Source organism: Capricornis sumatraensis, chromosome 2 (assembly GCF_032405125.1).
Source record: "Capricornis sumatraensis isolate serow.1 chromosome 2, serow.2, whole genome shotgun sequence".
Classification (NCBI taxonomy): domain Eukaryota; kingdom Metazoa; phylum Chordata; class Mammalia; order Artiodactyla; family Bovidae; genus Capricornis; species Capricornis sumatraensis.
The window spans coordinates 108,126,407-108,142,225 of NC_091070.1; the positions used below are offsets into that span (position 1 = coordinate 108,126,407).

General features: G+C 38.1%; 1 protein-coding gene across 1 annotated transcript in view; it reads right to left on the reverse strand.

Annotated features, from left to right (window-relative positions):
• The window catches only part of DDR2 (discoidin domain receptor tyrosine kinase 2), a 64,897-nt gene that overhangs the window by 16,386 nt on the left and 32,692 nt on the right, over positions 1 to 15,819 (reverse strand). The window contains exons 6-9 of the mRNA XM_068964516.1: positions 11,957 to 12,140; positions 6,704 to 6,947; positions 3,135 to 3,197; positions 2,164 to 2,294 (exon numbers count right to left, since the gene is read on the reverse strand). Of these exons, the coding sequence (XP_068820617.1) occupies positions 2,164 to 2,294; positions 3,135 to 3,197; positions 6,704 to 6,947; positions 11,957 to 12,140 (622 nt within the window). The remainder of the gene's footprint in view (positions 1 to 2,163; positions 2,295 to 3,134; positions 3,198 to 6,703; positions 6,948 to 11,956; positions 12,141 to 15,819) is intronic.

Consider the following 15,819-nt stretch of genomic DNA (forward strand, 5'->3'; position numbering starts at 1 on the left):
GTATAGGGATAGAAAGAATTTCTTCAAGGACCAAGTTAAATATTCAAGGGCAAAATGTTTAGTCTCCCTTTTACCTAGAGAGTCTCCAGTCCCAAATTCCTCTCCCAGACCATGCATATATTCCAGTGGGTTTCAGAAGAAAGACTCAGAGACGAGTGGTAAATTCTGGTGCAGAGAAAAATAGCTTATAGAATAGAGAACACAGACTTTCCCCCTCAACTAAACAAATGCAGTCATAACAGACTGTTCAGTAAGAGCACAGCATCAAGCTTTCCAGTGAATCTTCAGACCACCAGCTTCTTCCACCACCACTCTGTGCTAGCCTTCTCCCTGGAATCTAGAGACTCAGTGTGCTTCAGCATGCTAAAAGAAGAAAGGTTTCGGTGTTGCCTCATCATGCCAGTGCGTGAGCTCTCTGTGGATTCGACCTTTCAGCCTTCAGTCACTATTTCTGGACTGAAAGCTTTAATTTAGTCAAAGTATTTTCAGACTCATGATAGAAGTCCCTGTGGGAAGCAAAGAGATCCTTACTTCTGTGAAATATTCCTGCCTAAAAACCTTAAAGTAAACTTCAGGCTTTCAGCGCCTAAGTGTGTAACAGCTCAGAAGGAATCGCAGGCTGCTTGTCTGGGTCATTCCCTTCACTTCTCTGATATTAGCCCCTTCCTCTTGTCCCACCCACCAAGAGTTCAGAAGGTTCCAGTCCATTCACCTCTTCTGGTATGTACTCCACAGAGGCACTGGTCTCCTCTGAGAGCCCATCTCCAAACACAGGAGCTATGAACACAATCAGGCGTTATTACCCTCCCTCCCGGTCCCAGCCGTCAATGGGCATTTCAAAGTCTCACAACCCAGAGCACCTGTGACCTCTCACAGTCCACATCCATTTGAGCTCATTGACCAGGGACAATGCCCATGGCCAAAGGTGGAAACAATTTATCTTCAGCAAACTCCAAGAATATCACACACTTAGCAACAGCGCCCAGAGTTGCTATCTGGTCTAAAAAAAACAAAAGAAATCATAGATAATCCATCTGCGCATGTGTGCTAAGTCGCTTCAGTCATGCCTGACTCTGTAACCCTATGGACTGTAACCAGCCAGGCTCCTCTGTCCATGGGATCCTCTAGGCAAGAATACTGGAGTGGGTTGCCATTTCCTTTTTCAGGGTATCTCCCTGACCCAGGGATGGAACCCACATCTGTTTATGTCTCCTGCATTGGCAGGCAGAGTCTTTACCACTAGCGCCATTGGAAGCCCCAGTCTACCTGTGGTGGAATGTATATAGTTTAGAAGAAAAAAAGTCAACAAATTTCAAGACTGACAATTGGAACCAGCATAAAAAACAGGATATTAATGGCACTGAGAACGTCATATTTTTAAACAGAAAAACAGTTAAATATAACTACTATGACCAACTCACCATTATTCAATGAGGTTCAGGTAAAATCATTGGAAAAAGTCTCTGTAGACTGTAAAGTGTTAGACAAATGCAGTAGAAATTATACAGATCACTTGCCCTAGACAAAATGAATCGGAGGAGGCATTCAGAGGATGTATAGCCATAACATTCAAGTACAAAAAGAAGTTGGAATAGAATTGCAAGAAACTTGGCTTGGATATTAATGATGTTGGATATTTTTCTACACACACACACACACACACACAGACACACACACACACACACCGAAAAACAAGCAAGCAGTAAAAACAAAAGGAACAGCATTATAAGAAATTTTAGCTAGGTATCAGTTATGCATCAGAATCGCTTAACTTTTTAAATTAATTTATTTTAATTATAGAATAATTACTTTATAATTTTTAAAAATACAGATGCTGACACTCCACCCCAAAACCCAGTGAATCAGAATCTTCCGGGAAGATGCCTAAGTTGAGATGCCTAAATGTGTTGGGAAGAAAAAAAAGTTTTTGAGTTCTCTAGGGAGGTTTCAAAATCTCCATCCTAAAAATGAGAAACTGGACTTAGCTTATTCTTTTCTGATCCATTCAGCCCTAGCTTCTCTATTCCTATGCCTCTTGGCAGCTTTGATGATCTTTCTAACCATTTACATAATTTTGTGATTTGCCTCTTACTCCCAGGGTAAGAGCAACTCACGAAAGGATGGAGTAGTTTCCTATGCCATGATTGTTCTGCACTTCCTCACCTTCTCCAGCATTTTCTGCCAGAACTGCCTCCAAAGGATGATGACAATGATGGCCAAGAGAATGAAGATGATGGCTACCAAGCAGCCAATCAGGATTCGAGTGTTGCTGTCATCAACTTTAAGCATGGGATCTGTAACCAGGAAAGGAAAGATGAAGAATATTATTACCTCTCAAGGCAAGAAGAGCATGAAGGCTTGGACTAGAGATAAGAAGGCCGAACTTGCTGCTTCAGGATAATTCCACAACATGTCACCTTAACACTTGGTATTGCTACTCTTGTATTACTTTGCTCCTATATCCTACAGTCCACATCCATGGGACAGTAGCCTCCTCTTCTTCATGTTTGAGACTGGATAATGGAGAGGCTTTCCATTCTTCCCAAAATTTTGCTCCTTCGTACCATGGCTTGGGTCTGCTGGCCTCCAATCTCACCTCATGTAAAGCAGGTGGAGAACTAGTCTCACTGTGATTTCTTTGAGACATGCCAGGGGAGCGAGAGTCCTCTTTGGACTTTACACTATAATTTTGTATTTCCCAGGTAGCTGACTTATACAGCCAGTGGCTGTCTGAAGCAATGGATACATTTGTCCACATTTCCCTGCAATTGGAGAGACTAGCTTTTTGTTCCATAGACTTCCATTCTTTCCTTGAGATTCCTACAGTGGGTCTCACCTAGACACATCCCCCTCCCTGTTTTTGCTCCAAGTGTCCCAAACTTCCAAGAAGCTGTTGGGACAACTCAAGACTCAGCCTCAGCTGAAGAAGCACAAGGACCAGCAGGGAAGGGAGTGAGTTTGGGCCATTAACTTTGGATGTGGGCTGTCCTATCTCTCCAGAGCCACTCTTCATCCAAGGACACCTTGTATCAAGCTTCCTACACAGTCAGGCCTTTGCAAATCTCCACTCTCCTTCATCCTCTGGAAGGTCTCCTCAACTTAATTTTTATAACGAAGAATTCCATAACACATACCATAGGTTGTGGGTGCCACAGGCGATGTGGGCAGGGCTCCAGAGTTGTTGTACATTGCAGCATCTGTTATAAAACAAGGGTGAGTCAGAGCTCAAGGGAAGAAGACAGCTAGGTAGTGGTTTTTCTGAAGGGAGGTTCTAAGCTAGTACTTTGTGAAATCAATTTACTGGATTAGAAATGAAATCATATATTATTAATAAATAAATAATATTACCATTCATCTCAATAGCAAGGGCAACTTTTCTTTTGCAAGTATCATGATATAAAAAAATTTAAGAAAGAATGATCAGAGGGCTGTGACCACACATTATCATAAAGCATGCATAGGAAGTGAGACCCAAGTTCAGTAAAATACAGAGAGAATATAATGAGTTAGAGACATGGAACAGACATGGTGCTAAAGATGATCTTTCCTTCAAGGAAATTAAATTAATTGAACTCGTTTGTTTACTAAAGAGTTTTCATTATGTTTCATTGTCCTAGACTTTTAATTTACAAATTAAGCCTTCATCCTTATAGATAAATTAGAGCAGGGGTCCCCAACCTCCAGGGTCTAATGCCTGATGATCTGAGGTGGAGTTGATGTAATAACAGTAGAAATAAAGTACACAATAAATGTAATGTGCTTGAATTATCCTGAAACTACCACCCCTCTCCACCCCATTGGTGGAAAAATTGTCTTCCACGAAACTTTTCCCTGGTGCCAAAAATGTTGGGAACCACTGAGTTAAATTATCCTTTACTGTGATCCTGAAGCTTCCAAGACTAGATCCCAAAAGTGTATTTGACAGATTGATGTTGGTAACTTATTTTTCCCTCTGATTTGTCTAATAAAGAGGGGAAGAATTAAAATACTCACTTCCCATCCAAAAGAGATTCTGTCCCCCAAACCTAATTTTTCTTCTTAGTAGCATTATGATATAAAGTATCTGGCACCCACCTGTACTTTTCTGAACTGGATTTTCAGGCTTCAGTGAAAACTAATATTATCATGACATTAAAGTTCAAGATATTTCAGCAGTCAAAAACTATGTAACTATAGCTATAACTATTTTAAGTCTTTTTGGCACACTTCTAAAAGTGTCTTCTTTAATGTTAATGAGAATATATACAGCAAGCATAACTAATATGTTGGTCTGATTTGGGTTTACACAGGATGTATTTAATCACTTACTGAGAATATTTTTTCAAAGTTGTATTCTTATCAAGAAAATGTAAAAATGATATAATACATTTTCTGTGATTTTATGCCAACAAGAGATCATTTAATATGAAATAATTGCACTGACACATCTTGTTCCATTTTCCTATCAGAAATACAAGTTTAAGATGACTTAAAACTAATCATTCATGTTGTTCTAAATTCTTTGGTCATTAAGTTAGCAAAATATGCCTTATATTAATTCCTGAAGCAAACATTTCAAGTCTTCTGCAGAAACTCTGAGGATGGTGGAAACTTACTGTCTCCTAATTAACACATGACTTTAAGTAACACTGCTTTTGAACATTTAGATTTCTTCCCTCAATAAATACTTTATAAAATAATGAATCCACTCACTTTTAGCTTAAATTTTCATAACAGAAGGTATGGAGGCACCAAACCTCTTTTTCTAAACATGTGCTCTATTTCCTTATCAATACATCTTAATTAGCAAAACATCTTAAAATTTTTTCTTTTAAAAATCAAATTAGGAAGAATGGGATCTTCTGGTTTATTTTTAGTCTCCCCTCTTCTCTGATGTCATTTTTTTGCCTATATTCTTCTTCCAGACCTGGTATAAAGTCTCACTCCTTTGTCCATTACAAATCCACTCTCTAGTGACCTCTCTCCTTCTGACCTCATTGTTGGTCACCACTTTGAACATCTTATGAAAAAAAAAAAAATCATTATCTAGGTTTTAAATCCTCATCTAAACTGTGATGAAATAGACAGTGTCCTAAATGGCTTTTAATTTTTCATGATTTGACACAGTCCATATTGCCATCTTTGTGGTCTCTAAATACTGTTTCCCAATTAAAGGAACCAAGATCAATTGAGGAAATGTGATTCCACATCTGGGGTAGTGAATGCTCAAAATAAGCTCAGAACATCTCATTCTTTCAGATAGTAAAACAGCTATCAAAAACTTATAGGATCCAATTCAAAGCAGACAGAGCCAGCTTAAGGGCATGTGCTCTTGTCAATGCAGGCAATCTGAGTATTAAAAAGAATATTAATTGCAACAAACACTGAATTTATAAAAACCAATGAATGCATAATGATACTAAGAAACATAACAAGGATGCAAATCAAAACAAAATCTATTCAAAAGCCATTGAAAGTTGCTAAAGGTTGCATTAACTCATTACTCTGAAAATTGATGAAAAAATTAATCATGTATCCTGCCCCTGCAATGTGAACTATATTTCAGGGTTAACAAGGGTATGGAGAATAGTTCTCATATTCAGAATAAATTCAGCTAATAAATGCAAAAGGAACAAAAGAATTAGAAAATCATCAGTCAACAACTCCTAATGAAATAATTTAAGCAATGGTCATCAATGGAGGGTAAAGTGTAAGGAGAAAGATCGTGGGGAACTTTTCTGTGAAAGAAGAACCACCTGAGCCCAAAGATCAATCTTAGCATCACTAAAAGTGAGGGAGTCTAACATAACATCTCCACGATGAGATTCACACAAAGTACACAACACTATCTATGAAAAATCCTTAGCAAAAATAAATACTGAATTTGAATCAAATTCACCTGTAGATATAACCTCCAGTCAACAAGATGACAGAGGATATAAGTTACAGTAAAATGACACCACGGAAAGCAATCAGTTAATCCAGAATAGAATTTTTTTTAAATTATTCTTTAGATTAAAAGAGATACAACCTACCAATATAATAAAGGTAATACACCAGGAGGGGCTTATTAGTAGGATCCTAATTATTCAAGCCCACTGTTGTTAAGACATTATTAGACAATCAAGGATACATGAGTGTGGGTTGGCTATTATATTACATTAAGGAATTAGTTATTAATAAATGTCATTATAATACATTGTTATAAAGATAATATTATCTTCTCAGGTGTATTCTAAAATTTTATTATTGAAATCAAATAACATCTCAGATTTGCTTCAAAACTCTATAGCAAAAAGGGAGGAATAAATGAAACAAGGATGACAAAAAAATCAACAATTAGTAAAGCTAAGTGATGGATGGAGGTTCATTGTTCTCTTTAGCGTATATTTAGACATCTTCATTTAAAGACTTTAATAGTGCTTAGGTTTGCATTCCCTTAACTGGTTTGATTTACATTAAAGTTTTAACACATTGTATTCATTTTCTTTTTTTTTTTTAGACAAATATGATTGAGAGCCAAGTAAACATTCTGTCCACTTCCACAGTCTCATCTCTGCCCTTCCACAACCAAACTAGTGGCGAAAAAGATTCTATCTACCCAAGAGATGCCACTTGCATAACCTTTTTCTTCTCAAGGACCCACCAATGAGAAGCTCTGGACACTGCCTTCCTCCTTTGCCACCCTGCTCCCACTTCCCTAAGGGCCATCCAAGCTCCCAACCTGATTGGAAGGTGATCTCACTGAACATCATCCAGGTGTCAGCAAAATGGTATTGGCACTTGATGGCACTGGCCATGCGGTGGTGGAGGGGCACAGTGACGAAGCGAGCACTGGGGTTGACGTCATCCAGCACCAGCGGGAAGGAGACGGCGTTAGGTTCCCATTCATTGGCTTCAGAGCGGAAGTAGCACTGGACCTCCTTAAAAATCTTCACACCCTTAGCAAACATGTTGTTGCAGTGGACCTGGCCGAGAAAGAGGCATGGAGTGACAGCTTGACCCTGCTGGGTGGCACTGGGGACGCAGTGCAACCTCACCCAGTAAGACCTTAGATTTGTCAAATTTCTCTGAGCACTACCCTTGATGAATAATTGATGCTCTGCAGTAACGCGTTTTTCCCTTCTAGGAACCTCATAGTGGCAGTGGAACATTGCTCTGACTTTATAAAACCTAGGCTACAACTCTAGTCACCTTTATACAATTGTGCTCCCCTAGCCATGGGGTTGCTAAAAGTCGGACACGACTGAGCGACTTCGCTTTCACTTTTCACTTTCATGCAATGGAGAAGGAAATGGCAACCCACTCCAGCGTTCTTGCCTGGAGAATCCCAGGGACGGGGAAGCCTGGTGGGCTGCCGGCTATGGGGTCGCACAGTCGGACACGACTGAAGCGATTTAGCAGCAGCAGCAGCCATCTTGCTGCACACTCCTGGGAGAGGCGTCCTCATCTGTTAAATGAGGGCTGGACCAGCCTCCTCTCAGCTCCTTCTTTGCCCTTAACACTCGCTGGTCTATAACTGTATCTCTCACCACTCTAATCCTCTCAACCATGGTTGCTATCTACCCAGAATCAAGCTTTTCTGAACTACTTTCTCCTAGGTACATTTCCAAAGTTAATCCACTCCTTTCAATGAGTTTAGATGAGAACCCTGAAATAACACACTATCCAATACAATTTCATCTTTCTCTTTAGAAATCTCATTTTAACTGTCAGATACTAGCATTTGTCAGCCAGAGACGCAAGACTTAATTATCTTAATTAAATTCATTTTGGTAAAGCCATTCTGATGAACGCATTAAATCTTCATCATAGATACTTTATGAGATGAGAAAAGAAAATCTTTGGGAAGGTAGCTTGTACCCTCTTGCCTGCTGCCATGACTCTCTAGCCAGGGTATTTGTATGGCTTTTAAGGGTCATCAGGAAGAAGGATTCCACAACAGTTCTTCTGTAGCACCTTGCTGTGAGTAACATCCCTCAAAAGCAGAATGTCCGTGTTTGTAACTAAGTCAAGTCTCTGGCGGCTCAGTCCTATGTAGAAAATGGAGCTTTGCTGGTCACTCACCCCTGAATTTAAAGACTTTAGGTTGGAAAAGCATCATTGTAATCTTTGGAATATATTTGTTATTTCAATTTTATGTCTTGCTTAGTCCCTGAATTGTAACCCTTTAATACCGTCCTCTGGTTTCTGGGTAATCAGTACAACCCAAGTGGCTCAAATGGTAAAGAATTTGCCTGCAATGCAGATCTCAGTTTGATCCCTGGGTTGGGAAGATCCCCTGGAATAGGAAATGGCAACCCATTCCAGTATTCTTGCCTGGAGAATTCCATGGACAGTGGAGCCTGGCAGGCCACAGTCCAATGGGTCACAAAGAATCGGACACCACTGAGCAACTAGCACTTTCATTTTTTTAAATTCAGAATTTATTTTTAGCTGAGGAAGAAGAAGTAATGATATAGGAATTTAAAGACTGATGAAACAGACCAGAGACATGTGAAAAGAATAAAATCATGAAATATTAGAGTGACTGGAGTCTTCAAAAATCTTCTAGTCCAGTTCTCTGTATACTAATGAGGAAACTGACCCTCCAAGAGGTTTGACCTGTCTGGGGTCAGTCAACATCGGAACAGGATCTAGAATCATAGACTGCAGTCCAGCATGCTTTCCACATCCATGCTACATGGAAAGGGGGCAAATCACCTCAGATTTCCCATTTGGATTTTCCTCTAAATGTTAATGATGAAAACATGTGTTAATATCTTCTTTGGGATGAATTAACAGCTTCAGTCTATTGACCACAAGTAAGTAGAATAAGGCTAAGAACAGAATCAAAGAAATGCCATCTACAGCTTCAATAGATTTTTCAGATGTTTTGAAATCTATGGAGTGTTGGATAAGTGGTCTGTGGGGAAGACAATAATCTGTCCTGCAAATGTTTTGGGAATCCTCCTGGAATGCAAAAACATAGGACAGGATTTCATTCCCCAGTGGACTTAAATACCCGTGGCAGATTCATGTTGATGTATGGCAAAACCAATACAATATTGTAAAGTAATTAACCTCCAATTAAATAAATTTATATTTAAAAAATAAAAATAAATGTTTATTTAACAAGTAGAAAACATTTTTAAATGCACTTATATATATTTCAGAATCTCTTTTAATTTATTTTTCCTTGTTTTATTTTATTTTCATTTTACATTTTTCCAAAGAAAAAGCTCTTGAGCTTACAATAATTTATATAGTTTTCCAGTTTTAATTAATTGGTTTATACATTAATCTTTGATGTTGGAATTCAGTGTCCAGTTCATTTTATATCTTCCTTTTTTAATAATGAAGAAAATATTCAATACCATGAATTTTATTCAGTGTAGTTTTATATGTATCCCATTTGTTTTGACATATGTAATGTTTTCATTTTCTAAACGCTCTGTGGATTTGCATTTCTTCAAAATGCTGTATTTTAACTACAATCAGGGCAGAGAGGGAAATGGGCAGTACTTTGCCTAGGAAGCAAAACTCCTCTCTAGAAAACATTGATGACCTGAAACTCATCTTTAAGTTTTTGTTTCAGAAAAGTTAAAACAAGGTAGATGTTCAGCCTCTTAGCCTTAAGAGGACCAACCCTGAGTCAGCTCTTGAGAAGTTTCTGGTACCTTCTCATTGCAGAATATGCTTTTGAATAATTTTGACCTGTGATAAACTACACAGGAGTGGCTGGGGACTCAGGAAGATCAAAGTCAATTAAGTTAATGTTATAGCTTTATGGGGATTTTAAAATACATTTTATTATTTGTGGGACTAGAAATTCTCCCAATGATATACAATGAATTGATACACTTGTTCATAGGTACACATTGGGTAAACATCTTATTCACAACACAAATTAATTTTTCTTTGAAGAATACATAGTTTTGCTACTATGCAAATTTACCTCCTCTCCCCAAGAAAACTTGTGAAGGACAATATGTTATACACAATTGCACACATGTTTTACAACTGCCAAAGAACCATTCATGAGAAACACACTGGTAGACCAGGTATATTCTTCTGTTTTTATTATATAACTAATAGTTATTAATCCAATTAGGAGATAGTATCATCTTAACATGTGAGAGTGATATAATAGCCATGCATTTTCTTTTTGCCTCCAGTTTCATGCCAAGAATTAACAAATTTTTGTTTACTAGGAAGCCTTAATGGTAAAACAGTTCCCTTCTTCAGGGTTCCTACATACCTCCTTCTGCAAATAAATAGTGTCTTCCCCCACTGAACCTCAAACTGTCCCAAGAAAGAGACTATTTCTTATTCATCTGTTTACCCCAGAATCTAGCATTCAGGTTTAGTGTCTAATCTGGTCACACTTCACATGGACGTTTTCTTCCCTTCTATTCCTTTCTCTCTGAAACATACATGGGATTGAAAAGGCAAAATGACCATTTGAGCTAAGTACCACCATGCCAATAGAGATGTCCTCAATGCTTACATCTAGGGTGGGCTCTCCTGAAATGCCCTACCCCAGAGAAAAGGGAAATCAGGCCTTAAGTCCCCTCCTTCAGCTCATCTCAGGGACTCACTTAACTCTCCCCAGAGCTGTCCTGTTCCCAGAACTTCAGCTTTCATCCAAGTCCTAAATAAAATTTACCTACTCACTCTTAACTACTCTGTAATAATAAACTGATAAAATCACTTCTGCTATTGCATTTAAGACATTAACTTTTTATTGTTTTACTCTCCCTGAGGTAAAATACTTGCATTTTAATGCAGACTTTGGGGTGATGGCATTTTATCAAAAACAAATTTAAAAACCTAATAACTTACATTTGAAGGTTTAGAAAAGACTTGGGTTAAAACCACACCACCTCACCCCACCACTTGCCTTGAATCTCATTCATTGGATAAAACTCCTCTGGCTAGGCAAAGAGTCACAGAGATCTCAGAATCTGGGCCTGAGGTCTAAAATCCAGATATTGGCCCAGCCAGGTCACAGTAACTTCTCCTGCCTGGCCCCAGTCCTTCTACAAGTTTCTGTTTATAGTTGAGAAAATACAATTGTATTTTCAATGTCTTATTGCTGTTCATCATATCTCCTCCTCCTAGGTGGCAGAGATATTTATAACTATACATGGTAAAAGTAGGCAATAAAGGATATCATTTGTTCACTTGCAAACATTTTTTGAGCCTGCATATATCAACTGCCAGGTGCTTGGGTAGTGAGATCAGAAAGCAGAGTCACCACCTTGGAGGAGCTTGAGGTCTAATAAGAGAACCAGACACATACACATATAGATGATCATAGGTAAGGAAACAAAGAACTCTGGGACCAGAAGTGTATGGGATCTTTTATCACGGTTTCTCAATGCTGTGCGCATACAGAAAATACTCAGAGGGTGGAGAGTGGTTCAAAATATAAAGCCCTTTCTTCTTCCATGGAGCATCAGAGCTACAGTGAGTCACCCTTACTGACAAGAGTGTGTCCCCTCCCTGAAGAGTGCTGGGCAGAGCCAAGTAATGATGTTCATGGGCCCTAGCCGCTTCTGCCTTTGTGGGCCCTACCCTTCATAAAAACACATTGAAATTATATTTTACAACCGTGTTTGTTAAAAAGATGAGAATAACTTTGACCCTAAAGCTCATTTCTTTTATTCTGACAGTAAAAGAAGTTAAATCATTTCTGTGGGCTTAAAGTATCATGGGTCCCAGACGGTGTACCCAATTTGCATAATGGATACGTCAACTCTGTTGATGAGACAACAGTAACAAAATACATTGAAAAATAGTGACCTAGTCCAACACCCTTATTTACAAATGAAGAAACCAGCCCAGAGAAATGAAGTGACTCATGAAATGCCTGCAGCTAGTTAGCAGTAAAATATGTATTTGAATCCTGTTCTGCTGGCATTACCCTCAGGTTCTTCCCAGCATGCTTTTTCCCTTGATAATGATTTTGGCTTCCATGCCTAACTCCACTGACCTTCATAGTAGTAAAATTCCTGATGCGGTCAAACTCAAACATGATCTCAATGTAACCATTGGTGGCACTCTCGTTTCTCCAGCCCACGTAGTCATAGCCCGGCCACACATGGTACTCATGGGTCTGCGTGAAATCATCCAGGCCAGACACCCCATCAGTCAACTGGCCCAGCCCTTCAGTCATGCTGCTCAAACCAAAAGAGGAGAAGGAAAAAGAAGAGAGGAACTTGAAGTTAATCGCATATTCACAGAAGACTTTTTATCCAGTTTCTCCACCCCAAGTTTTGTAAGAGTTGATTATCTTGGAGGTTGAAGAATTATAAAAAATCCAATATAGTTTACAGTACTGACTCAATTATCCTACATCAATGGGGAACAAGGAATTCCATATAAATGAATTTTACATAATATTCAATACTTAACTCTATTACAGCAAAGCTTTTAAATACTTTTTTAAATCATTTTATATGAAACGCTTTCTCTGATCTATTGTATCCTTACCTGTTCTTATACTTAACATAATAAGTCTTTATATAATGATTCAATATTATCAAGTGCATTTGACAAATTCATCCATTAATGAGTAAATAAATGAATGCATAGAATGAATAATGTAGTAGATGGTGGCACTTGGTCATCACTAAATAAATGGTTCCAGAGCTGGTTGGAAATTTTTCTGACTCCTCTTTGACTGTATATTGTTATTGTTTGATGAATCAATTTCAGAGCAACCAGTCTTGCCTTCTACCTCACATCCCCAACAACTTAACTTGATATCAAACTAAAGGGGGAAAAAGTAACCACTGCCAAATTTAAATACTAATTTAACTCTAATTACATTTGTAGAATACTAGACTCATGCAGTAAAATACATGGATCACATGAGTATCTCAGGTATTGGATTTCATTTTCTTTTCTAGTTTGGCAGCCTTTCCACTTCTGAGTGTGAGGCTATTGTGAATGGCTGAAACTGCCAGAAGCCTGATGACTTCTGTTTAAAGTTTGAAGAACATAAAGAGACCTCATTCCTTCTTTTATGGAGGGACAGAATGAGAACACATCATGTGGAGTTTCTCTCTCCTCAAGCTCTGGAAGCTGTGTCAGGAGTCTCCCAAATGAAAAGATTGGGATAGTCACCCTCAAGCAATAATCTGTGTGATCCTTGAGGTTACAGGCAAAGCAATGCCATGTAAAATTTGTGAATTATAAAAAAAAAATTGATTAAAATGATTGTGCCAAGCTTACAGATATATTTTTAAATATATTTGCTCATTGAAAAATGTTTGGCAAATTATAATATTGATCTGCTGCTACTGCTACTGCTAAGTCACTTCAGTCGTGTCTGACTCTGTGTGACCCCATAAACGGCAGCCCACCAGGCTTCCTCGTCCCTAGGATTCTCCAGGCAAGAACACTGGAGTGGGTTGCCATTTCCTTCTCCAGTGCAGGGAAGTGAAAAGTGAAAGTGAAGTCACTCAGTTGTATCCGACCCTCAGCGACCCCATGGACTGCAGCCTTCCAGGCTACTCTGTCCATGGGATTTTCCAGGCAAGAGTGGACTACAAGGACTGAAGCCTGGCTCTCCCTTCCAAGATTTTGCCTTCTTTTTCTTCTCTCTACAGATCAAAAAGGCTAGGACAGCATACGTTTACTTGCCATGAATGTATTACCCATTGTCCCCAGAAAATTAAATCCCCATGAAAATCTTCAGAAGAGCAACACAAATTAAAAGGAATGATAATTCAATTCCCTTTAATCAGAATTTAATCAAGTGAGGAAAGAGTAAGGAAAGAAACTTTGCCTGTTTACTTTATATACTTTAGGATTGTTAGAATTTCTACAAGAGTATACATTACTTTTAGATTTTTAAAAATTTAAATAAGTAACTTTTGCTACTATAACTGTTTATTTCCTGAGAATTTGAATTAGGTAACTTTGTTATCTTCTCACTCAGCCACACCCGAACTAGATATCTCATGACCTCAGTTATGAGGTGGAAGCTGATTATGTCTAAATCTCTGTGATCATATTTTTTTTAATCTTTTCTCTGGGGTCCATCCAGAATCATATTTCCAGTTTTCTGCCTTATTTTTCCATCTGAATGTCCTATCAGTTCCTTACATTAATAACCCAAACTGAATCCATCATCATCCATTTCTAAACTAAATCTTCATCTAGACTTCCCATTTCTGTCAACTATACTTCTTTTCCATATCCACTGAGAGTTCCTGGCGTATAATAAGCATATGTTTGTTGAATGAATAAATGTCATCTTCGTTGTTTTAGTTACCTAGACTACCATGTTTCATCTAACTCTTTTTCTCACATCCGGTGGTCCCTAAATGAGTACCTCTTTCTCATTCCCATTTTCACAGTTACCATTTTGGCCTGGGTCCTTAACTCTTTTCATCTGACTGAACTTGGAATTAGAATATATCCCCTCTTATCCTCTCTTTCCATTCAAATCTAGCCTTTGAATAGCTTAAGGAATCTACCTAAAGCACAGCTCCCATCATGTTCTTCTCCAGCTTTAAAAAATCTTCAGCAGCTCATTGTGTTGGTGATGTTGATAAAGAACAACTCCCCATCCTTATCTCTTCTTCCTAGCCTTGGTTCCCTTTTCTCCACATTCTCTCTATAATTTATCATTTGTAGATTTTTTAAATCATGGCCATACTGACAGTTGTGAGGTGATACTTCATTGTAGTTTTGATTTGCATTTCTTTAATAATAAGCAATGTTGAGCACTTTTTCATGTAAGATCAGATACTATAAAACTCTTAAAGGAAAACATAGGCAGAACATTCTTTGACATAAATCACAGCAAGATCCTCTTAAGGTATCCACCTCTTAGGGTAGTGGAAATAAAAATGAACAGATGGGATCTAATTAAACTTAAAAAGCTTTTGCACAGCAAAGGAAGCCACAGACAAGATGAAAAGATGGAAAAATCTACATCCAAGATTACTGCACCCAACAAGGATCTCATTCAAAATTGATGGAGAAATAAAAAGCTTTACAGACAACCAAAAGTTAAGAGAATTTCGTACCACCAAACCAGCTTTACAACAAATGTTAAAGGGACTTGTATAGTCAAGAAATAGAAGAGAAGGAAAAGATCTACAAAATCAACCCCAAACAATTAAGAAAATGGCAATAGGAATATATCTATCTATCAATAATTACTTTAAATGTAAATGGGTTAAATGCTCCAGCCAAAAGACACAGACTGGCTGAATGGATACAGAAACAAGACCCATAGATATGTCTACAAGAAACCCACTTCAGACCTAAAGATACATATAGACTGAAAATGAGAGGATGGAAAAATATATTCCATGCAAATGGGAAGCAACAGAAAGCTGCAGTAGCAATCCTCATCAGACAAAATAGACCTTAAAATAAAGAAGATTACAAGAGATAAGGAAGGACACTACATAATGATCAAGGGATCAACCCAAGAGGAAGACATAAGAATTGTAAATATCTATGCACCCAACATAGGAGCACGTCAATACATAAAACAAACACTAACAGATATAAAAGAAGAAATGGACAGTAACACAATAATAGCAGGAGACTTTAACTCCCCACTCACACCACTGGTCAGATCATCAAAACAGAAAATTAATAAGGAAACACAAGTCTTAAATGATACATTAGATGAGATGGATCTCATTGATATCTTCAGGACATTCCATCCAAATGCAGAAGAATACACCTTCTTCTCAAGTGCACATGGAACATCCTCCAGGATAGACCACATCTTGGGTCACACATCAAACCTCAGTAAATTTAAGAGAACTGAAATCATCTTAAGCATCTTCTCCAACCACAACACTGAGACTAGATATCAATTACAAG